At 44.1% G+C, this 25,844-nt stretch overlaps 1 protein-coding gene across 14 annotated transcripts; it reads left to right on the top strand.

Annotated features, from left to right (window-relative positions):
• The first annotated feature begins 17,017 nt into the window (after window positions 1–17,017).
• Window positions 17,018–24,944, top strand: LOC136477216 (malonyl-CoA:anthocyanidin 5-O-glucoside-6''-O-malonyltransferase-like). Of its 14 annotated transcripts, none has more exons than XM_066475307.1 (6): window positions 17,018–21,403; window positions 21,516–21,590; window positions 21,953–22,087; window positions 22,620–22,735; window positions 22,910–22,975; window positions 23,147–24,944. In XM_066475307.1, the coding sequence occupies exon 1, from the start codon at window positions 17,317–17,319 to the stop codon at window positions 18,787–18,789; it is 1,473 nt and encodes a 490-aa protein (XP_066331404.1). In that variant the 5' UTR covers window positions 17,018–17,316; the 3' UTR covers window positions 18,790–21,403; window positions 21,516–21,590; window positions 21,953–22,087; window positions 22,620–22,735; window positions 22,910–22,975; window positions 23,147–24,944. The 14 variants fall into 14 exon arrangements, with proteins under 14 accessions (XP_066331404.1, XP_066331402.1, XP_066331400.1 ...); XM_066475305.1 differs by having other exon boundaries at window positions 23,103–24,944; XM_066475303.1 differs by having other exon boundaries at window positions 23,036–24,944.
• Window positions 24,945–25,844: the final 900 nt, after the last annotated feature.

The raw sequence follows: 25,844 nt of genomic DNA, 5'->3' as shown, positions 1-25,844 counted from the left end.
TTCGTTAGATGTGCTTAAGTTTTCTAGGGTGATATTAAGCAGGTTACAAGAGAAGTTGCCATTCAGATACCAGCAGATCAGCCGTGATTGGGTGTTATTGGACATTGTATTGACTAATTGTGGATGTCCCCACAGAACACTTGAATCTTTTTAAAAACAAATCCATCATTGGATTTAAATTCCTTGTCCCTTGTTGTGGAGGGAAACCTTTGTTGTTGAATTTTTCCCTTGCGATACCCCTTACTCTGTGGTCTATGACCCCACTGCCTTCATGGCGTATAAGTTGGTAATAGTTGCCTAGTTAAAAGCTTATGGTGCCACGACGAAACCGAGGGCTTCATGTGGAACAGCTGCCACATGTGACGCTGCTCGGCATGCGCTGGTATCGAGGTTGTTAACCAAGTACCTTTACCAAGTTACACCACCGTACCATTTTGTTTTAAAGTTTTCTCCTTGAAAATGTTCGGGTGTTCAAACGGGAAATCCATAATGGGGATGCAAAAGTGTCTTTCAAGGTAAAAAGGAGATGGTTTGGAGAAAGGAAGTATGACATGATCTGGGTTTACAGAAAAGACGGATGTGGTCAAGGAAGGTCTGCAGTGGATAGTCGGGAGTAGTTACAAAAGTCAGAGTGGACGTTTTGTCCCAAGCCCTGTGCTTAGTTGACCGTGCTACGTATGCCGGGTTATTTCGCTGCGTGCCCTACGAACGCCGTCTGTGTCGGGATTGGTAACATCCCATTTTCGCATGGCCGCGGCATCGTGTAGTGCTCACCGTCTTTGTGCACTATGCGTTGCTCCTTTTCCCCAGCATCCGGTCGGCTCTCAACTCTCACGCCTCATCCCTCGTACCGGACCCCCCCTTCCCTCTCTTTTCCTTCGTCTTTTGGTGACACGACTGCCCGCATGCCTGCCTCGTCGAGCGGACCCCCTCTCCTCTCCTTTATTTTCCCCCTCCGCCGCTCGCGCAGGAAGCACGCCATGTCTCCGACCTTATCTCCACAACGTGCACCGCCTGTGAATCCCATCCCCGCCGCATCCACCTCCGGTGTATTGCTTCCCACCTCCATTCTCCACTATAAATACCCTTGGTCCTTGTTCTTCTTCTTCATCCCATTCTCTCGCATTCATAGCATAGCTATGAGATCCAGTCGACGTTGTGAAGCTAGGTTCGCCTGTCTGAGGTGATGGTGTGATCTGAGAAGAAGAAGGGATCCAGTTCGTCGAAGAAGTTCAAGTTCCCTTGGTTAGTTAGCCTTAGGATTCACGATGTTTTACTTCTTAGTTGACTGTTTCTAGATTTGTTGGTGTTACGCCATGTTTTGGATAATCATCTTCCTGCTGTTTCTCCATTGCCCTCATCTATCCTGCCTTTGGGAGTAAGTCTCGGTTGTACCAAGTTGCTCCTTACCATGTATCCCTAGCTCCCCATGTGGTTTAGTATTCAAAGTCGTATAATCTTTCGTGTGATCCTTGGTCTACGGAATGTAATCACATTTCCCCTTTTCTGATTCTAGCTTCGAATCTCGGGACGAGATTCTTTTTAAGGGGGGTTGGTTGTAACACCCCGGTTTTACGATCCTTTTAGCGCCACGATTTAGGTCTTAGTAAAGTTTTTGAAATGAGTTTCTCGGACTTTTGATTTAAAACGTATTCGACGCGATACGCGAATCTAGTGTGACTTAGTTCGCGGACTCAAGTAAACGCTCAAGTTGAATCACGCCGGGCGTAGAAATAATTAGGAATGTCGAACGGCAATTCAAGCCAATCGATAGCAAACGGTTCGTTCTATTAAATTAAGCATGAAAAGCAACGTTTATAAATAAAATAAAACCCATTCATAAATAGAACAATATATATATAGCTTTTGAATAGAAATTTAAATTCGAGCTTGCTGAAATTTTCTGGTGCCTAGACATTGCAAATTAACTAAAGTAGTGAACCGTTATATATATATATACACACACACACACACACATACGGCAGTAACATTAAATCAAAGTACGTGCATGCATGATGTCGATTATCTCATTCAATTGTTTGTTCGTACACATGCACACACACATATATATATATATGAGGGGGAAATGGACTTACCGTATGCTGCGCTATGGGTTGCCTGCATGTCCGTTTCTACGTCCTCTGAATCTGCTGCTGCCTCTGCCCGTTTGGTCCTTGTCTGTCTCCGATTGTTTTTCCACGCCGTGCCACGGAGGTGCCTGTGCGTGCACATCGGTCTTTGTCGTTCAGTCACTACGCGTCAGGTCTGGCCGGGTCACCTCCGTGTCGGCAGCAATGCTTCTCTCTTCCTTTCTTTTTAGCTGCCGAGGGCTCAACTTGTTCATAGAGAAGTAATTAACTATCCAGCACAAGGATACAAGCTACTCATTTTGTCATTTTGCCATACCCCTGATGGCGTGATCCATCTTGTTTTGTTCGTTTCCCCTGATCAACAACGCGTCCATGTCAGGAAGGTCGCACACGCTACTGCCTCCTACCCTCTGCTCTTTCCACTTCTTGAGGCCGCCAGGCCGCCGCTCGACTAGCCCACCCCACTCTCCACAGCCAGTTCATAGAAGTAGTCTCTCCTCTGCTCCCACTCCTTCTCTCGGCCGGGTCCGGCACACCACTCCTCTCGCTGCTGCTGCCTCGCGCGAGCGCCCTGCCATGGCCGCGACCCGCACGCCACCACCAGGCGTGTCACGCTCGCCCACCGTGCTACCCACTTCTCCATGCGCCGAACCACAGCAGCCGCGCTGCCCTTTCGCGTCGGTCCGTCCACACCAAGCCTCACCACCAAGTACCCCGGTGTCCACGCCCTTGCCGTGCCCCTCGGTCCGCTTAGGACTGCTGCGGGCTCATGGTCCCGCAGCTGCCGCGCACGAGCGCGTCCCTTCGCCGTGAAATCGCCATGGCCGCCCGTAGCTCCGAGCCGTCGATGCCGCCCCTGGTGCTCTGCTTGTGTGAAGGAAGGTAAGGAGGATATGAATCCAAGAAGAAACGTAATATGGGGTCTTTACTGCAAATACATGACTCTGATGAATAGTATACATAGTACTGTGGGTTAGTTTAGCTTTAAGCGGAGGTCTCTTATGCAAAAATCTGCAACTCACGTCTGGGTCGGGCCTGTTTGGCCAGCCTGCTATGCGCGCAACCGTGCCACTCGGGCCGCCGTAGGATTTTTGGGCCAATGCCCATGGCCTGCTCGCTGCCCCGCCCGTCCGCTGGTCAGGCAACCGCCTGGGCCAGCCTTAGTCCGCTTGTGGCCGTGGGAGCGGCTGGGCCAATTTGGTTGCGCCGGCCCGTTTCGAATTGTAGAGCAATTTCTAAGTTAGTTAAAAGTTAAACTTGCAAAATCAATATAAAATTGTATAGAAATCCAAAATTATGAAACCAGTTTTGTTAATCCTCCAAAATCATGCTCTACATGTTAGTATATTTTGTTCACGTAGTTGGTAATATTTTTGGGAGCTATATAATTAATCTAAGATACTTAATATTGTAAAATATAAATTTGTAGGAACCTCTGTGAGAAATTGGTAATAGTATTGGATCTGAAATCTTTGCAGTAGGTTCCTACCAATATTATGTATTCACTATAAGTTTTATAGCTTCGGAATAATTAGTTGCTAGATAGAAAACGATGTCCCATTGCGAATAAAGACTAATTCGATAGGATAAAATAAAGAAACAACTTGGGTTTATATAACTAAAATAATTAGTGGGAAGAAACGTCTTATTCGACAACATGGATACGTAGACCAGCGTTAGAGCTATCCCATTAGCTTGAGAGGCGTACGTCTAATTTTACGACTCACGATTGCAGTTGATTAATTACATCTTTGCATTGCATCGCATGCATATCATATAGGTACGATGATGGATTAACGAATCAATTGAAGGATGATTGGGAATCCGAAGATGGTGTAATAATATTCTCTCTAGGAGATGATGCAATGGGCTTTCTATTCAGTTGATGGTGGATGATCTGAAGATGCAGCTACTAACTTTTTAATATATCTTACCCAGGCAAGCCCCGGTGCATAACCCCTACTTTCTGCAGTTTAAATTATATTTGTCCATTAAGTTTCAAGGAGTTGAATGAAACCACTTGCATATATATCTTTATCCTATGAGTCTTACTAGTATGACAGGATCGTGTAGATTGCTATGCTACAGGACTCCGGTAGAAGTTGAGTGATTGCCGGTCACTCGCGAGAGATAGGAAATATATTATTGGATTACTATCACTTGGAAAATATGAAAATGGTGGAAAGGAAAATGGTGATCGGGCAGGGATATGGTTTGGGTATTGGTGGGTGTAAGAAGTTGTGTCGCCGTAGAGGCGGGTCATAGCTTGGTTACACCGTTTCTCCCTATCTGGTCGATTAAGGACCGATCATGCATATGACTCTAGGCAGGTCACAGACTTATTATCCCGAGCACATACTTGTGTATGGGCACTTGGAAAGCTTGTTGCTCTCTTGTCGCGGATCCGGCTCTTTCTGGACCGACTGTCAGGGTTTGTTTTTGGTGGAGGAGGTCCTTGCGCCGCCCTGAGTCCGGGACTCAGGGGCGGGGGCTTAGAGTCCCAGTTTGGATGGGGACCTGGACACCCGGGACAGGAGAGTGATGGGTTGGTCCTGCTTGTGCCCAGGGTAGAAGCGGGGCATGTGTTTTCGGGGTACCCAGCTTGGGGCATTGATTCGCGAATCGCCGGGCTATCCGGTATGGCTTGTCTATGGTTTAGCATCGTAGTAAGAACTAGAAGATGAAAGATGGAAGATGGACAAAGGAAATCTGATTGCTTACCACCTGCTTGAAAGTAGCACAGGTGTTTACATAGAATGGTTAGTTAATGAACCAATGCGGCTTTTAATAAAAATCGAATATAAGGACGCACGTTTAGTAATGCTTCCTACAAATGCAATGAACCCACAAGCCAAATAGCTTTGCATATCCTTGGAGTCTTTTCTTTTCTCCTATCGGGTAAGTCTTGCTGAGTACAATTGAGTACTCAGGGTTGTATTCCCCCTGTTGCAGGTAACTGGTGGAGGCTTGAGCTGACCTTTGTGTGTGGATTCCTCCTGGTGGGCTCAGCGAGGATTTCCTTTACGCTGCGATCGTAGTTGTTATTTATAACTCTCGCCAAATGCTTTTATAAATGGAAGTTTAATAATCTATTGTCGTAGTTTATATGTCGATACTTCATCATGTCATTAATAGAGGTTTATTTCCGCTGTAACTCTGTTCACATGTTTCTATTCCGCTGTTCAATTAAATTGTTTATAACTCTGATAATATGATTTCATTCCGCTGTTATATTAATAAATATTATACTCTGCTGTTGTGTTAAAAGTGATGTAAGAAATGGTTACGAATGATGTAAGCTTTATTCTCTCATTTGTGATCCTGATGGCAAAAATGTGGATTTTCGGGTTCTCCCCTGGGGTGTGTCCGACGAAATCGAGTAATCTAGTGTTCTCCCTCGAGTGCTTAGTGTCTAATGGAAGACGAGCACTCCTGTGAGGCATTACATTAGGCATGTTTCAGCATGTTTCAAGTGTTTTATCTATTTTAGACGACTTATGTTGCATCTGGATGTTTTAAAAGTGGATCGTGGTGTTGCACATGTTGCAATGGTTACATACGCATGTTTTATGCGCATGTTTTAAGTGTTTCATCTATTTTCATATTTATGTTGCAAATATTTCATCTAGATGTTTTAAAAATAGATCGGGTGTTGCATGCCGCCGTCCAATTGCTGCTGCCAGTGCGTCGCCATGGTTCACATGTGAAAGGTCCTTGTTTGGTTTTGGTAATTGAGTGACAACTTAGGTGGACTAATTGTGTTTATGTGAGATATACAGGTAATTAGTCCACATGTACATGTGTGTGAGCAACATACGCTATGAAGGTGAAAATGGCTTGGAGATGTTGCAAAGCTCACACATGTGATGATGAAGGAGCTCATTGCACATGAGACATGACATTGAGTTATGTGATCAAGGTGGAGAAGATCAAGACAAGACCTGGCTTGATGGACCGGTTGCAAGCGTGAAGGGCAAGTCAAAGGCTTTGGAGTGATGGACCGCGTGGCGGTGAAGCTTGAGCAAGACTTGGCGCCGATGGACGATGGCAATGGTGAAGAGCAAGTAAAGTCAAGATCGATGAACCAATATGATCACGTGATGATATGAAGTGGATCATATCATTGTTGATCGTGTTGGTGCATGTGTTGCATTGACATTGGAGGAGATGGAATGAAATGCGCAAGGCAAAGGTATAACCTAGGGCATTTCATTTCACCAGTTATAAGTGTGTAGAGAAGTTTATGACCGAGTTTAGGATAGATGGCCATACTATCAAGAGGGTCAAACTTGTTTGCATATCAGTCATCTAGTGCCACTCGAGTGATCTAACTTTGCATCGTCGCTAGGATCGAGTGGCGTGGCAAGTTGAGTGGCTAACATCCTTTGGGAAATGTTTATGAAAAGCTAACACATATACACATGGTGGTGTACACTTGGTGGTGTTGGCACATTTACAAAGGAGATGGAGTTGGAGTTGATGTGGATCAACTTGGTGAAGAAACTCCACCGGCGCCCTACACAGAAAAGACAGAGTCTCACTGGGTGCACTGGACGCTGGCACTGGAAGTGACCGGATGCTGGCAGGGCACGCTCGGTCAGGCTAACGCATGATGACGTAGGAGCTAGAGTTTGACTGGACGCTGGACTGTATCCGATCATGTGCGACCGGATGCGTCCGGTCAAGGTCGGTACCTTACTGTAAATGACCGGACACTGAGGGTCCAGTGTCTGGTTAGTTGAAGCTACTGCGTCTGGTTAGAAGATGACCGTTGAGATTAGAAGAATGCCATTGAACGCAGGTGACACGTGGCTATCATCGGGCGACCGGACGCTAAGGTCCAGCGTCCGGTCAACACGACCAGAGCGTCCAGTCGGACCGACTTTTGCCCAGTGAAGGGGTAACGACTAGTTTAGCCCTTGGGGCAATAAATAGAAGTGGCCTTCGGCCATGGCTGGTGCAGAGCACCTTAGGAGACTTTGTGTCCATGCTTGAGAGTGCTTAGGAGCCCTCTATCTCACACATACTTGATAGTGATCATTCGATTGTGTGAGTGAGCGATTCTAGTGTGATTGCATCGTGAGGTTGCATCGAGTGGCACTAGGTGATCGAGTTGCAAGCCGATGGTGCTTGTTACTCTTGGAGGTTGTCACCTCCTAGACGGCTTGGTGGTGGTCTTTGTCGAAGCCCGCAAGAAGCTTATGCGGTGCTCTGGAGAAGAGCTTGTGAGGGGCATTGTGCTCGCCCCGTGGGAGCCATGAAGAGCAACTTTAGTAAAGTGTGTCATTGAGCTACCCTCACTTCTGGGGTAGGTTCTTGCAGTGCCCGATGTCTGGGCTTGGCGGGTGATGCCAATTAGCCGCCGAACCACCAAGTGAGCGGTCGACACAACGGGGACTAGCGTGTTGGCAAACACGTGAACCTCGAGAGAAAAATCATCGTGTCAACCTTGTTCTTCCTGTTGGTTTGCATCCCCGTTACACAAGTTTGCAATTACTTTCATATACATTGAGCTTGTGTTGTTGCTTTAGTAATTAGTTAGCTTGTGTAGCTTGCTAATTATCTTCTTGCTTGTGTAGCATAGAAGTAGCTCCCTTGCATGGCTAATTTGGTTTGTGTAACCTTGTTAGTCACATTGCTTAGTTTGTGTAGCTAAGTAATTGCGCTCTCTAATTTGGTATTGGTTGCCTTGTTATTGAGCATTGCTAGTAAGCTTAGTTGGCTTTGTGCTTTTGCTTACTAGCATGTGTAGGAGCTCCTTTGTTGCTTAAAGTACTAGCAGCATAGGTTTGTGTGACCTTGCTTCTAGAATTGGTTAGGAGAGCTCTAGCTAGCCCGACACCTTTGTTGATTGATTAGTATCTTTGGAAGGTGCTAGAGAACATAGATAGAGGGGTGTAGTCTTGGCTAGACCAATCGTTTTAATTTCGCACTTGTTCCGGTTAGCCGACGCGATTATTTTTAGAAAAGACTATTCACCCCCCTCTAGTCCGCCATCTCAACCCTTCAAGTGGTATCGGAGCCCGGTCTCTCATTTGTGGTCTTCACCGACCTGAGAGGATGGCGTCTAATGGGCTAGATGTTTGTGAGGCACATATTTTTTATGGCACAAACTTTGCACTTTGGAAAAATCACATGCTTGATCATTTTCGTGCAAAGGGACCTAAATTTTGATGGGTTGTTACTAGTGGTCTCACTCATGTCTTGGATCATAGAACTCTAACCAAAGCTCAAAGAGTTCTCTATGAATTTAATGCACATGCTTGTTGTTTTCTATTGGATGCTTTACATTTTGATTTGATGAAGCAAGTAAACTACAAGGGGACCGCTCGTGAGATATGGGAGTCCATCAAGGAAACCTTCGGTGATTCCTCCACATGGGATGATGGCAAATTCAAGAAGGAGGATGAGCCTAAGAAGGAGGTGCATGAGTGTGTTGAGCATGATCACAATTTGGTGATTGTGAAAGATTGCTCCACCTCATGGTCAAGTGATGATGATGATCGATCTACTACAAGTTCACTTGACAAAGTTGATGATGATGCCACAAGTGTTGCAAGTGATGATGCTACCCCATGCACACTTGATGGTAATGATGGTTCATGCTCAAGCCATGATGAAGATGCTACTACATGCTCTCCAACCACACCACATTGTCTCATGTCACAAGGTGACACTAAGGTAACAAATGATAATGTGGTTGATCATGTTGATTCATATGATGAGCTTGTTAGTAGACTTGCTAGCATGACCATGTCTTTAGAAAATGAGAAAGCTAAAACATTGAACTTAGAAAATGAAAACTCATTTCTAAAGAACTCTTGTGAAGAACATAAGAAATTACTTGATGCTTATAAATCTTCACATGATGAGCTAAAATTAAATTATGAGACACTACTTGCATCTCATGATGAATTATTAGAACAACATGCTTCTCTCATTAAAGTGTTTACAAAGAAACTTAAAAATAATGAGAGCTCATCACATGGATCAAATGATAAATCTCAAAATGTTGCTAACCCTTGTGATGTAGGCAAGAAGCATGTATCCACCTCTTGTGATGATTTATTAGATATGCCATGCTCTTCACATATAGATGCTTGTTCTACTTCCATGTCTTGTGAGACTAACATTTTGAAGGAGAACATTGAGCTCAAAAGTGAAGTGAAGAAATTGAGCAACAAGTTAGAGAGGTGTTACAACTCAAAAGTCACCTTTGAGTACATGTTGAAGACTCAAAGAAACTATAGTGATAAGTGTGGCCTTGGCTTCAAGAAGAAGATGACAAAGGGTGAAAGAAAGAGAGAAAGAATGATGAAGAAGTTACAACAAAGAAAGCTCTCTCATACCATGTGCTACCGGTGTCATGAAGCGGGACACCTTGCAAATGGTTGCCCTGACATTGAGAAGCTCAAGAGTATAAAAGAAGAAGAGAGGCTAAAGCATGTCAAATGCTTCAAGTGCCACACTTGGGGTCATCTTACCTCAATGTGCCCAACCAAGCAATTGGTCAAGCAACAAGTGAAGCCTCAACCAAAGTCATAAGTTAAGCAAGAGAAGACACCCCAAGTTCAAATCAAGATCAACCATGAAGATGGTGGTGATGTGATGATAAAGAAGAAGAAAACAAGAAGGGGGTGGAAAGGTAAGGCATCCAATGAAAACTCAAGATGCCAAAATGATGAGCAAGAATGAAGATGAGAAGAAAGATTATGCTCACATCAAGTGCTTCAAGTGTGGAAATATGAGACACTTTGCCTCTAAGTGTCCTACCAAGCTTGAGAATAAGGCTCAAGCAATCCATGAGAGACAAGGCAATGAGAAGCACCACATGAGCAAAGAAGAGAAGGCTCAAGCAAAGAGAAAGTGCTACTCATGCCAGGAAAGGGGATACATGGCACATTCATATCTCCTAGGTGATATTTCTAAGCCTATTTCAATTATTGATAATAATGTGCTTAGAAATGATGGTAATGGTACCTCTATGGTTGCTATTGCAAAACATCCCGCTACTCATACTAAGGCATCGCCTAAGTATGTTGCTCCTAACTTGAGAGGACCCAAACTTATTTGGGTACCATCAAAAAGTGGATGATTGATTATAGGTACCATTGGCATTGGAGGCTTGGTTCAAATGATATTTATCTTGTTGATCATGTAGTTGAGCCAAGTATTGCTAAGTGATGATCATTATCCCAATGCCATGACAAATTGAGTGAAGTTCAAATGTGCTACGACATACAAGTGTCAATTTCAAGTTGTTGGTAATTCATTGGATATATTTGATGACTTGCAAATAATTGAGTTGAAGCTTGCTAGTTGGATGATCATGAGCTAACCAAAGTATATCTTTTGTTGATCATTTCATTTGGGTGCATATGAGTTGATTGAATTGGATAAATATGCAATATTGCTTGCTATGAGATGATTGAATGGATAATTGAGTAGTAGTTAAGTTTGGATTGATTTGTGTTGGATAAGTTCATAAGATGATATTTAGTAAGTGGTTTGAATGGATATATGTCTTATGGAAGTATTCAAACAAGTTAGTATCAAGTTTGATTCATATTTGATGAAGTATAGCTCAATTATTGAAATCTGTCCTATATTGCAAAATCTGAGCTAGCTGTGATCTTAGCCATGTTTGAGTAATGAAAACTTATTGGATTGGCATAAAAATTGGTGTACATGCTCTAGACTTATGGTATAAGATGCTATAAAATTTTCATGAGAATTGGATAAGAAATGCTTCGGTTTTGGAGTGGTTTTTGTCAGCTATAGTGCAGCAGTTTTCAGCATGTAGCAGTGGTGGAAGAATTGATATATGACAGCAATCTAGAAGTCAAATGAAGCTCAAATTTTTACAGCTGCTAGATAACTTAGTAAAGAATATCTCCACCAAATTTCATGGTATTTGGATTTGTACTTTGGGAGATATGCTTAATTTTTTAAAGGGTACAGAATCTGTCAAAAAAGTGACAAATGTTGAATTGATCAAGAGTCACTTTGATCTTAAGGTCCTCAAGTTGGAAACATGTTTACAAGTGTTTGAGGTACCTAAGTTTGGTTTTGAGATGATCTAGAAGCATGACAAGATATGAGTACAAGGCTATTTGATTGTGGAGTGTACTTTGCACACATTCGGTACTCAAATTGGAAGATCAAGATCAAACTCAAGATGAAGTTGAAGGTTAAGTTCTAGTGACTATTGGAAATCATTTGATAGAAAGAAAAGAACTTAAACAAGAAGAAAGAAAAGGACTAAAAGAAGGAATCAAGGTTACTCATCAAGTTAAGTCCATCACTTGGATCAATCAATCAAGTCATTTCAAGTGAGTGTCAATAATGGTTCTTAGAGAGAAGTCACTTCTCCCTAGTGTAGGGGCTTGCCGCCTATGTGTAGGTAAACCAAGTGTGGTACTTAGAAGGCTAACATGAAAGTGGTGATCCGAGGAACATTTGAGATGCTTAGTTGAAGCAATTAAAAGGGTTGATCAAGAAAAGCAACACCCAAAAGAAAGCTAATCATGATATTTCAAGTGGTATTCTCAAATTGATACTCTCATCCAAGCAAAGATCAAAAGATAAAGCAAGCCAACCACAACAAGAAAGTGCACTTGATCATAAGTGGTATTCATTTTATATGGGTGAAGAATGAAATTCAATATGATATCTATTGGTCTTCACCAAGCTTATAATTAGACCTCACATTGCTATTGGAGTAATGAATTAGAATCTATGTGACTATCCTCTACTCCAACATAGCAAAGGTATCATTGTAATGTGCATGATCATTTCATCCCTTACTAGTATGCGATTAGTGCATATAGTATATGCTTCATAGGATCATGCATAACAAATGAAATGTTTAAATTCATAGCCTACCACTATTGTTTGGATGATTACTTAATATAGTGGTTAGTATATGAATTTGTTCATAAGCTAGTGATCACAAGAACTTAATCTAATTTGGATTGCTAACAAGTGACAAGTACAACATTAGCAAGATAACCCTTGCAAAAGGTGTGAAGAAGCTTGTCATTGGTTCAAACCGGACTTGAAAACTTAGGCAAATCAATTTAGTTCAAGTTAATCATAAAAGCTCATGATAGTGATAAGAGTACAAGCACAAGGCAACAATGCAAATGGACATCTAGTTTGTATGTTTCAAATGGTATCTAGACTCAAGTATTTTATCAAGAATCTATAAATAATGTCTAGATCACCTCACAAGTGATATCCTATAAGTGGTACTCATGAAGATAGAAAATGTTCAAGAAATGGTCTTTATTGATAAATCAAACAAGTGGTTCCATACTAGAAGATTCTTTCAAATAGTATTCACTTCCTACAAGTGGTATCTATACATAGTATCAACCATGAAAGACGATGGTTCCACAAGTAATCCTCAACTTTAAGTGATCATCAAATGAAGAATGCATCCCTCACCTACAAGAGCTCAAGTGTATCAAATGGATGACCCATGCTATCACATAGGGGGAGGTGTCCCACAAATTGATCACAAGATCAAAAATCTTATGTGTGGTATCTCAAGAAGCCCTACACAAGATACAAGTGGTACAAGCTACAAGTGGTATTTACAAATGGTGTCATTCCAACAATCAAGTGATGTCCATAAAAAATGCAAGATTCAAGCCTCAGCCATCTACCCCAAATGCATACCTTTGCATCAATGAGAAGCACACCTTTTATGGAAATTGATGATAAAGAGGGAGAGATTGTACAAAGATATGAAAGCTTGATTGAATAGGGGAGAGATTGTACAATGGGAGAGATGAGATATAAAAGAAATAGAGGTTAGACATGGACAAAGAGGGAGCAACATTGAAGAAAAGAAATGGATCAAAATTCTTGGACAAGAGAAGCATGCAAGTAGGGGGAGCAAGCTCATGAACTTTGATTGATTGCATTTGTTATGTGCATATTCATGTGCTTGCTTGCATTGAATAAGCTTTAAGATTCAATATGCATGCTTGTGTGGTGTATGCTAGTTGTAGAACTTGAATGATGATTTGATAACTAGCATGCATAGGATGATAGCTAGACACTTGGTATGTTTTTCAAGTAATGCTAGTACCTTGCTTTTAATGTTGATCTTATAAGGTATCTAGTGTTTTTATTGTCAAGTGATATCTAGCTAACTATGGTGCTAAGGATGAATTTAAAGGTGCAACTCCGATTAATACACGCTTCAAAGGTTTATTCTATACACCTTAGCATCATTTTGTAGTAATTACTCTCCCACAATTTCAATCTATGCATATGTGCAAGCTTCAAACTAAATACTCTAGCACATATGTAGGGGTAGCTAATACTACCATTTCGGGTTTGTGGTACTTGTCCAAAATCATTTACATATGGTAAAATTGCTTGGGCAAGCAACATGAATCCAAAAAGAGCTTAATTTCTATATCTTTATAGAGTTATCATCAATTACCAAAAAGGAAGAGATTGAAAGGTCCTTGTTTGGTTTTGGTAATTGAATGACAACTTAGGTGAACTAATTGTGTTTATGTGAGATACACAGGTAATTAGTCTACAGGTACATATATGTGAGCAACATACGCCATGAAGGTGAAAATGGCTTGGAGATGTTGCAAAGCTCACACATGTGATGATGAAGGAGCTCATTGCACATGAGACATGACATTGAGTCATGTGATCAAGGTGGAGAAGATCAAGACAAGACCTGGCTTGATGGACCGGTTACAAGCGTGAAGGGCAAGTCGAAGGCTTTGGAGTGATGGACCGTGTGGCGGTGAAGCTTGAGCAAGACTTGGCGTCGATGGACGATGGCAACGGTGAAGAGCAAGTAAAGTCAAGATCGATGAACCAATATGATCACGTGATGATATGAAGTGGATCATATCATTGTTGATCGTGTTGGTGCATGTGTTGCATCGACATTGGAGGAGATGGAATGGAATGCGCAAGGCAAAGGTATAACCTAGGGCATTTCATTTCACCGGTCATAGGTGTGTAGAGAAGTTTATGACCGAGTTTAGGATAGATGGTCGTACTATCAAGAGGGGCAAACTTGTTTACATATCGGTCATCTAGTGCCACTCGAGTGATCTAACTTTGCATCGTCGCTAGGATCGAGTGGCGTTGCAAGTTGAGTGGCTAACATCCTTTGGGAAATGTTTATGAAAAGCTAACACACATACACATGGTGGTATACACTTGGTGGTGTTGGCACATTTACAAAGGAGATGGAGTTAGAGTTGATGTGGATCAACTTGGTAAAGAAACTCCACCGGCGCCCTACACAGAAAAGACAGAGTCTCACTGGGTGCACTGGACGCTGGCACTAGAAGTGACTGGACGCTGGTAGGGCACGTTCGGTCAGGCTAACGTATGATGACGCAGGAGCTGGAGTTTGACCAGACGCTGGGCTGCGTCCGATCATGTGTGACCGGACGCGTCCGGTCAAGGTCGGTACCTTACTGTAAATGACCGGACGCTGAGGGTCCAGCGTCCGGTCAGTTGAAGCTGCTGCGTCTGGTCAGAAGATGACCATTGAGATCGGAAGAATGTCGTTGAACGTAGGTGACACGTGGCTGTCATCGGGCGACCGGACACTAAGGTCCAGCGTCCGGTCAACACGACCGGAGCGTCCGATCGCCCCTACTTTTGCCCAGTGAAGGAGTAACGGCTAGTTTAGCCCTTGGGGCTATAAATAGAAGCGGCCTTCGGCCATGGCTGGTGCGGAGCACCTTGGGGACTTTGTGTCCATGCTTGAGAGTGCTTAGGAGCCCTCCATCTCACACATACTTGATAGTGATTATTCGATTGTGTGAGTGAGCGATTCTAGTGTGATTGCATCGTGAGGTTGTATCGAGTGACACTAGGTGATCGAGTTGCAAGCCGGTGGTGCTTGTTACTCTTAGAGGTTGCCACCTCCTAGATAGCTTGGTGGTGGTCTCCGTCGAAGCCCGCAAGAAGCTTGTGCGGTGCTCCGGAGAAGAGCTTGTGAGGGGCATTGTGCTCGCCCCGTGGGAGCCGTAAAGAGCAACTTTAGTAAAGCGTGTCATTGAGCTACCCTCACTTCCGGGGTAGGTTCTTGTGGCGCCCGACGTCTGGGCTTGGCGGGTGATGCCAATTAGTCACCGAACCACCAAGTGAGCGGTCGACACAACGGGGACTAGCATATTGGCAAACACGTGAACCTCGGGAGAAAAATCATCGTGTCAACCTTGTTCTTCCCGTTGGTTTGCATCCCCGTTACATAAGCTTGTAATTACTTTCATATACATTGAGCTTGTGTTGTTGCTTTAGTAATTAGTTAGCTTGTGTAGCTTGCTAATTATATTTTTGCTTGTATAGCATAGAAGTAGCTCCCTTGCGTGGCTAATTTGGTTTGTGTAACCTTGTTAGTCACATTGCTTAGTTTGTGTAGCTAAATAATTACGCTCTCTAATTTGATATTGGTTGCCTTGTTATTGAGCATTGCTAGTAAGCTTAGGTTGCTTTGTGCTTTTGCTTACTAGCATGTGTAGGAGCTCCTTTGTTGCTTAAAGTACTAGCGGCATAGGTTTGTGTGACCTTGCTTTTAGAATTGGTTAGGAGAGCTCTAGCTAGCCCGGCACCTTTGTTGATTGATTAGTATCTTTGGAAGGTGCTAGAGAACATAGATAGAGGGGTGTAGTCTTGGCTAGACCGATCTTTTTAATTCCGCACTTGTTTCGGTTAGCCGACGCGATTATTTTTAGGAAAGACTATTCACCCCCTATAATCTGCCATCTCGACCCTTCAACATGCCGAAGCCTAAGGCCTACAGACGCCTCCGTAGTGCGCATCTGCAGGCAGGGCAGGTGGCGCGGGTCCCAGTTCCACCGTGCAGGCGTGGGGCGCGTTCCACCGTGCAGACGCTGGATGGGGCGCGGGTGCGTGGTTTCTACCGTGCGGGGCACGGGAATTCCACGGGCCACGGTTTCGAACGCAGGCACTGGTTGGGAACATGATAGAACGTGTGGGATGCATGCATGCTGGGAACACAGGAGGTGCGTCCAGACGTGGGCCTTGGGCCGATATCATTTAATATTAGGTATATAAAAAAATATAGATATAGATATAATATATATAGATAAATAGAAATAGATAGATATAGATATAGATATAGATAGATAGTTACCGTAACAGAGATACGTAATGGTGGGCATCGGCAACAAAACAACCTGGCAGAAACCTCAAACTCCAAATCACACTACATACTAGTGTTTTTTTTATATACTTTACTGTTTTCCATTCAGTCTGAGTTAAGGTAAAAGGGTGAAGAAGCACACGTTATTACAGAATAAGCCATCACTGTCGGTCTTATGACTACTGAAATTTTAAAACCGATACTGATTGATGTATCACTGTCTGTTTGTAAGAAATAAAGTTATCACTATCGAATTTTTTAAAAACCCAACAGTGATAAATATTATTACAACCGGATGGTAATAAAAGCCGGCAATCATATCTATCATCGTCGGTTACATTTCACACACCGCCACCGATCCACAGGCTCCTAACCTAAAATTTGTATTCATCCTGGGTGTTTGGATTCGGCTACTAAAATTTAAGAGGTGTGGATTCGGCTACTAAAATTTAAGAGGTGTGGATTCGGCTACTAAAATTTAAGAGGTGTGTTGTAAGGATGTTGAATGGGGTGTTCGGATACTAATAAAAAATAAATTACATAATTCGTCAGTACTCTACGAGATGAATTTTTAAGCCTAATTAATCCGTCATTAACACATGTTTATTATAGCAAACCATTGTCAAATCATGGACCAATTAGATTCAAAAGATTCGTCTCACAAATTAATCATAAACTATATAATTAATTTCATAATTAATATATATTTAATACTCCGTGCATATATTAACATTCAATAAAAAAAACGACTAAACACCTAAGTCGTCCTCGCACACCTTTCTTCATCTCTCCCCACTCTCTCTCCTGAAGATATTTCTCCGCAGGCCTTCTCCAGATTTCCCCAAATCTCGTCTCCAAATCCATCTCGCTGCGGCCGCCGACGAGCGGTCGGGACGCCGGCGTGGCTTCTTCCTCCTGGCGCTGGCGAGCGGATCCACCCGGCGACGAGCTTCTTCCTCCCGGCGACGGCAATAATGGCCATGGCACACTCAGCAGCTGAGTGGAAGAAGCTGCCAAGCTGAGACCACCGGAGCAAGCACGTCCATACCAGCGACGGCAATAATGGCCATGGCCGTGGCGCAGGAGCAGCAGCAGCGTGCCGGAGCCTCCGCCTCGTCACCTCCTCGCATCCGCATCCTCGACAGCGCCGTCATGCGTCCCTCTCCCTTACCATCAGGTTCTGCCCCGCCGGAGTGCTCCCTCCCGCTCACCTTCTTCGACATCTTCTGGCTGAGCGTGCCGCCCGTAGAGCGCCTCTTCCTCTACCGCCTCGCCCCGGACGCCGACGTCCCCGCAATCCTCTCCAACCTCAAGACCTCCCTGTCCCAGGCCGTCCGCGTCTTCTACCCCCTCGCCGGCCGCCTCCGGCTCACCCCGGGCACGTCCAACCACTACGAGCTCTACTACCGCCCTGGAGACGGCGTCGCCTTCACCGTCGCCGAGTACGACGCCGCCGCCGCCGGTGGCGTGGACGACGACATCGACGGGCTTGCCACCGACGACCCGCGGGAGGTCGCCAGGATCGCGCCGCTCGTGCCGCCGCTGCCGGCGGGCGGAGCCGTGCTCGCCCTGCAGGCCACGCTCCTGCCCGGGCGACGCGGCCTCGCCGTCGGCGTCACCGTACACCACGCCGCCTGCGACGGCTCGGGTTCCACGCACTTCCTGCACACCTGGGCGGCGGCCACGTGCGCACGCGCAGATGCGCCGTCACCGCCGCGGCCTGTCATAGACCGGAGCCTGCTCGCCGACCCCAGAGGCCTTTACGACGTCTTCTGCCGACCCGCGCCGGCGCCCACCGCGGATGGTGAGATGGAGTTCTTCAAGGCGCCCGCCGACCAGCTCCTCGCCACCTTCACGCTGTCCAAGGACGACGTGCAGCGCGTCAAGGATGTCGTGGCCGCCGAGGCAGCGCGGCGCGGCGTCGCGCCGCCCCGGTGCACCTCGCTGGTCGCCACCTTGGGCTTCGTCTGGTCGTGCTATCTTCGGGCCAAAGACGACACAAAGGCCATGGCAACGTCAGCTGCGCGCACCGGCGGCGACCGAGCCAGAGCCTGCTTGCTCTGTCCCGTGGACCACCGCTCGCAGATGAAGCCTCCCCTCCCGGACAACTACCTCGGCAACTGCATCGGCCCTGCGCTCTGCCTGGCACCCAGAGAAGAGGTCGCGGCCGCCGGCGCGGGCGGCCTGTTCAGCTCGTGCGCCACGGTCGCCGCAACAATCAACGAGGCGGCGAGCGGCATCGGGACATCCAGCATGGACGCGTGGGGGGACTGCATCATCGGGGTTGCCAGCTCCATTGGCATGCTGTCAGTGGCCGGCTCGCCGAGGTTCCGCGTCTACGATCTGGACCTGGGGTTCGGCCGTCCGGAGAAGGTGGACATAGTGTCCGTGGCGAAGACCGGCGCGGTGGCAGTGGCGGAGAGCCGGCACAGCGCCGGCGGGATGGAAGTGGGCGTCTCTCTGCCGCGGGATGGCATGGACAGGTTCCACAAGTGCTTCGCCGATGCAATCGCCGCGGGGCAGAACCAGAGCTGAGTTCAGAGGCTGCAAAACCATGCTTTAATTTCGCGTTGCCTTGAAAATCTGAAAAACTATTCTACTCTGAAATGCAGGATCTATGGATGGAGTGACCTGGTAATTCCGTGACAAATGTTTGTTTTTTGTTTTATTTTTACTAGCAAATATGTCCGTGGTTGCAATGAGGGTATAACTTATTGCGTAGTCTATCCAGATGATACAACAACAACAACAACAACAACAACAAAGCCTTTAAGTCCCAAACAAGTTGGGGTAGGCTAGAGTTGAAACCCATCAGAAGCAATCAAGGTTCAGGCACGTGAATAGCTGTCTTCCAAGCACTCCTATCTAAGGCTAAGTCTTTAGGTATATTCCATCCTTTCAAGTCTCCTTTTATTGCCTCTACCCAAGTCAACTTCGGTCTTCCTCTGCCTCTCTTCACGTTACTATCCTGACTTAGGATTCCACTACGCACCGGTGCATCTGGAGGTCTTCGTTGCACATGTCCAAACCATCTCAACCGGTGTTGGACAAGCTTTTCTTCAATTGGCGCTACCCCTAATCTCTCACGTATATCATCGTTCCGAACTCGATCCCTTCTTGTATGACCGCAAATCCAACGCAACATACGCATCTATCCAGATGATTTGCAGAAAATTTATCCAACAAATTGTGTCGTGCTCGGTGCTCTAAACTCATCTACTCTTATCAAACCAGGAGACTTTGGCCGCCTCCTAGCCCATCCACGTCGCCCTCAAAGCGTCAGCCGTCCGATCTCTTCATCCGATGCCCAGTAGCGAGCCACCTCGCCCCGTTCATCCCAAATAAATTGATGCCTCCCTTCGCGAAAAAAGGCCTCCCTCCCACGCCCGGCCTCCCCTCATGCTCCTCTCGCGGCGCGCCGCCTCCGCCGCCCGCAACCCGTCCCCTCCCCGCCTGCGCCTCCCCTCCCTCTCCCTATCCTTCTCCCTCTCTACCTCTCTCGCTCTCTCTCGACGTGGTGCCGCACCGGCCCGGCCCCGGCGCGGGCAACTCCACGTGCGCACGGCCTGGGCGGCGGCGCCGCCGGTGTGCGCCGCAAACGCGCCCACGGCCCTGGTGCTGGCCGCCTCCTGGCACGGGGCGGCGCCCGCGAAACCCGGCACTGGCCGCGGCGCGCGCCTGCCCCCCGGCGCAGCCTGCTCCCGGCGTTCGTCGCATCGTCCCCTCCTCGGTTTGGTCCCCCCCCCCCCCCCTCTTTCCTTACCTCTTCCTGCCGGATCTCCCTCTCCCAGCGTTCGCGGAGGCTCGCTCCCCTTCGCTATGGACGCGGATCTATATGCACACGAACTGTCCGCCTGTGCTACAGGAAACCCTAGCTGCTTGTCCTCATCTTTTCGCTACAAATTTGGCTGCAGGTTTCCTGGTGTTTCTTGCTGTACGTACCGTTAATGTCTACTTAGCTACTGCTTTGTCCTCATCTTTTCGCTAGAAATTTGGCTGCAGGTTTCCTGGTGTTTCTTGCTGTACGTACCGTTAATGTCTACTTAGCTACTTTTTAAATCTAGAACAGCTCTTAGTTCTCACATAGCTATTTGCTTCATCCGACTTGGTGGTTGTCTTGAGTGTATTTTATTTTGGGTGGACCATGTTTGTTTCAGGCCAAGCAGGTAGTCACTATTGTTACCAGCTTGTTCAAATTTTATGTTTGAGGCTGAATTTAGCATGCTTCGAAATTGGTGATGTCTAAGTTATCTCTATAGAACTTAGGTGTTGCCATCTTGGTCAGCATAGGCATCATGGCATCACTCCCAAGTCCTCATAGCGAGCAAATTAGATCCCACGCCTTTTCCGTGCTACTATTAAGGGATTTCATCATTTTTAGAATAACAGCTCTACATCAGCTGCCATGTGTGTTCAGCTGATATTGAATGTTTGCCTATTGACATATTTGGTTTTGGGATGAATTTTATTCTCACTTACCAAACATCCATGCCAAGAGGGTAATTTCTCTTTCAAAAAATAGGTTAGCCTTGCAAATGTTATCTAATTCTTTTTCATAGATCTGACACAGCAATCCATTTCTTAAAAGTGGAACAACACCCTTAACATTGCTGTAGGGATTTTTTGAGCTCTTGCTTAAAGCATCTAATCGCACACAGGATATAACACTTTCATGTTTACAGTCCACCCAAAATTGTCAGTCTATATTCTATTCGTTAGTATTTGTAAATAGAGCTACTGGTGGAAAAAAAAAAGGATTGGATATACCTCATTGAAGTGTTTCGGCCCTGTATTTATGGCTATTGTACCTGGTTGCTGCATAAACACCTATGTGTGTAGTCCTAATTTTAGTTGTTTCGCTGTGCCAGCTTGTTACTCATAGACTTCCAAAGCTTGATTTAAGGAAAACATTTGTATTCACATTTTTTACGCCTTGACGTTGTCGGGCCAGCTTTACATGTCTGCTAATTTTTTCCTGACCTTCAAGACAAATTCTTGGGTGGCTGCAATGGGTCCCTCTGTTTCGGTTTGCTACAGATCTATCCTCTTTCTTTTCTTCCTTGTATGTTTTGGTCTTGTCCTTTTGGTACATCAACTAACACATTTACGCTTAAGCTACACTACCCCTGCTGGTCAGTACAATTTAGAGGTTAGTATATATTGTGCCCTTTGTACTACGTTTACCTTTAGTTTTGGAGGTTAGTACACATTGCCCCTGCTGATCAGTACCATTTTGTTGTTGTTGTTTGTTCTCAATGCAGGATACAGTACTGCAATTGGAATTTCCAAGCATAGAAAACAATGCTGGTCGTAATCTCTTTATCCCTATCCTTCACGTAATGCTTTTCTTCCCCTTTTAGTTTCATACTCTAGATTCTATGTTCATTATTCGACATGTATATTATGATGGTCTTTTGAAGCTAAACAATGTTGTCATAGATCTAAATTTTTCAGGTACAAAAATATTTGTAGGCGCACAACATTGATTGCTCTTTATCCAACTTTAAAAAATACCGTAACCACATAACGCATACCATATATTTCTGTGCACTCTAATGGCTCTTTTGTATTTTCTATGCTTGAGTTCATAGTCTGAACTATATGTTAGAGACAGATTCCTGTGAATTTGAAATATCCGTTCGTTACTATGCTATCTTGAACCTGAATTGATTGGTCTAATTGAAACTTTGTTCTACAGACAATGCCGCGTGCTCTCTCTTATCTGTCCAGCTCTCAGACTTAATCCAGAATGGTCATGAAGATGGACCGATAAGAGCCTCATGCACAGGGGAAATGGCTGCAGCTCTCAAAACTGGCTATCAAGCGATGAGAGGTAAACAAGGAGCAGTCATTCTCTACATGCTAGGATTGTGGTTTCATCTTTGCTAAAAAAGATAAACTGAGGAAAAAGCATTCCCTACAGATTCACATGGCATAACAATAGCTTTTTTTGGCTACCAAACATAGTAATTTGTTGCTCGCTGTGAGTGTATTTTATTTTTTCTGGAACGTATCTGCATTTTCTTATTGCATTGTCTTTACCTCGATTCAATGGACATGTGGTTGCCTGCTTAATTTTCTCTACAAGATCTGCACTGGATTACTAAGCGCCTTGTTTTTTTAGCCGGTTCCATGCAGTTAGTTTTCGTATAATTCATCAGGGCTAATTGATTGGTGTTCTTTTTAGTTTTCCTCAGAGATCAACTGCTGCTTAGCTCGAGTGTGCTCACAGTTACAGCAAAAGACATTCATACTGTCCTGTTTTGTTGTTAGCTTTAGTTTACTGATACTATCTTGCAACTTAGAACTACGTGTTCAGTTTCCCTACACCTGCTACATTTTATATCATCTACATGAACATACAGGTCAAAGTGATAGCTTACAACTTACAAGGGTGACACAATAATGAATCTTCTGCCACAGTGAGGCTGGCCTCCTATGAAAACGAAGAAAAAAAATTAGGATCTGGACAAGTACCTAGGTAATCGCTTGGTCATCTAGAGCTGCTGCTTTTTTGCGTTGCTGTGACATCATTTTCCTGTCTACAATACCTCCATGATAAATTTAAGTTCCATAATTCAGTATTGCTTCTGGATAACATTGTGCCTAGAGCCTGTGTGAATTGATAGTTTCTGTTTCTGTACGAACTGGGCAGTAAAGCACATGAAGATACATCAATCTCGTCTCTAAATGCAGGCTTGTTATCTGCCAATCCACGCAGGTATGGAAATTTCATTTCGTACCATATCTCATTATAGAGATTTACATGTGTCGTTTCCAGATATTTTGTGATGATTAGGTTTTGTACCATTTACCCCTTGCTCCCTTTGATCTTGGCCAATTGGAAGATTGTTGCTGCGTTGCTGATGTCTGATGCCTCTTCATCATCTAGATGTTGCTGTTCAGATCAAAGTCTCGAAGCATCTAAAAATTCCAGGCAAATTGTGAATGTGAAGGTACATTTTTGCTGCAGGTCATGTCTGGGTTCTCCAACAAAAGTGTAAATCACAATTATAGATGTGCAAAATTGTCAAAACAAAATCTTTAGGTCTGCCTGGTGTACGACTAGCCCATTTAATAATGTCCATTCTTGTTGCTGAAATCCATGGCCATCTACATGTTTGTTAGCCTATACTTAGATGTCTCGTGGACTACAAGAAGGTACCTGATTGCTAGATTCTAAGACTAAATATTAATTGTTAACTCCTCAAGTTAAATAATTATATATGCTGTGCATGGCCATGTAGCCCAGTGCCTCATATATACTTTCCATGGACATATGGTATTCCATTAGAAATAAGTCAACAAGATGCTAGCTGTAGCATTCAAATCCTCAGGCCTTGCATTTCAGCCGTCTATGATGGACTCTGGAAAAAAATAATGTGTTTATGTTTGGGCAATATCCCACATTCCAGGACTGCATTTTGTAAACCAAAAGATGTTTTAGCCGTTAGTGATGTCAAATGTTAAAGGTTTGTCCGGGTAATCCTAGCCCTACAAGTAATTATGTATTCTAAATATGAGCACATTTGATTTGTCACTGAAAGGATAAACAAAGGTTGTGTTTGTAATGTTGTCTAAACAAAGGTTAAAAACCTCTCCGATCATTTTAGCATCTCATACATCCAGTTCTTGCCCTTTTAATGTATCTTTTTTCTGAAATGAAGGTTATCATCAGCCTATAGGGGAAAAAAGTAAGGTCACTTTTTAGACCAACATTTCATGATTTACGAAGTTAAGAATTTGCTTCTTTAGTTCACAGAATTAATTACTTCATGCCGTTCTACTCTACTCCAAATGGAACCGCTCCTATCATACATGTTTGTGGTTACATCTACAAAAATATAGGTACAACAAACATTCTAGCTCGTGTATGAGTACTTATCTATTATTCAATTTACCAAATGCACTATGAATCCAGCTTTCTCTATCATTATACGTCTACTCTGGTGCCTTGAAAACATCTTGATCAAATCATGATTCATATCTTTTTGAGGCCTCTAAAATTTTTAAAGGTTTCCTTTCTACTCTTCTTTTCCTATGATCCAGGGCCTTCTAATCAGGTTGGCGCTGCCTAGATCTGTGTTGGGTTTGCTAACTCCACAAAGGCCTCTTCAAAAAAAAGTTCTAACTGTTTTATATTATACTATTTGTTTTTCTCATTTCACCTTTGAATCAGTTTGGCGTTGCCTACATCTGTATTGGGTTCTTTCTCCTCCAGGGTATATTGAGCCTCCAGTTTTTACTATGAATTCCTGTCATCTAATTTTGCAGACATATGCTTTCTTCCTAATACTATGATTTTATACAGGTATGGATTCACAGAACCAAACAACTGAGTCCACCTCGACATGTGAAACCTATTTATCTATAGATAACGCCGCCTCGAGGACAGAATATGGCAACATGTTTATGGACTTTTAGACCTTCTCAATACTGTGTACGCTTTAAAATACTTCTGCTCAAATCCTATCTATTTTCTCTGTGCCAGAAAACTAAGTACAGATCTTTGCAGTCAAATTCAATCCGTTGTGCCCTGTGTTACTATTTTTTGTGTAATGGCGATGATAACCATGACCTCAAAACATACAGGCCCAACTTATCTCGGCTTGTTCACATTCGGTCCCAATTAGACCCTGTGACTCTGAATGCAAATTAGACCATGCTGCTTATGAAACCAACAGCTGCTTATTACAGTCTATGTACTCCATATTCTAGATCTTTTCTGCACCTGCCTACGCGCGCGATGGCGCACGCCTTGCACTAGTATATATGAGCGTGGGAACCTTTGACATTTATCCAATGATCGTCTGCGTATTTCGTCTTGAGGTCGGACTATAAATAGTGTTTAAGATTGCATCATATATTTTTTGAGATTGATATGTTGCTGAAATTTTAAATGAGAAAACTCAACTTTAAAGCTGTAGATCAAGGGATATAATTTTGAAATACGAAGTATCTTTATCGAACACCATACACGAAAGATATAATTTTTCTATTACGATAAGCCCTAGTACCGAATTAATATGCTACTCAAACATTATATTATTTTTTGAGCATCTTGACGATCTCAAATGATAAAACTTAAAACTAAAAAGTTGTAGACCCCGTAGAGAGCTACAAATTTTATATAAAAATCATTTTCATCCGAAGTCATATGAAAAAGGTAAGATTTTTCTAAGATTGAGCCTTTCGCTGATATGTGGGTTCCATCTGTCGTATCCATGAAACATAGCCTAAAGGGTCCGGTAAATGTCCGTTGGGACTTGAATGTGACTCATTACAACTTAGGCCTTGTTTAGTTCCAAAAGGTTTTCCCAAAAAGTGTTATAGTAGCCATCACATCGAATCTTGCGATACGTGCATGGAGCATTAAAGACGAAAAAAAAACTAATTGCACAGTTTGGTTGGAAATTGCGAGACGAACGTTTTGAGCCTAATTAGTTCATGATTGAATACTAATTGCCAAATAAAAATAAAAGTGTTACGGTAGCCAAATTTCTAAATTTTGCCCAACTAAACAGGGCCTTAGAGCTAAACTGCATTTTGAAAATTTGGGACCTCAATGACACCTCTAGACAAGTGTAGGG

Source organism: Miscanthus floridulus, chromosome 8 (assembly GCF_019320115.1).
Source record: "Miscanthus floridulus cultivar M001 chromosome 8, ASM1932011v1, whole genome shotgun sequence".
Lineage (NCBI taxonomy): Eukaryota > Viridiplantae > Streptophyta > Magnoliopsida > Poales > Poaceae > Miscanthus > Miscanthus floridulus.
This window is presented reverse-complemented; position numbering and strand designations above follow the sequence as displayed.

Excerpts from the sequence above, each read along its gene's own strand:
- LOC136477216 (XM_066475302.1), top strand. The coding sequence starts at position 17,317 with ATGGCCATGGCCGTGGCGCAGGAGCAGCAGCAGCGTGCCGGAGCCTCC.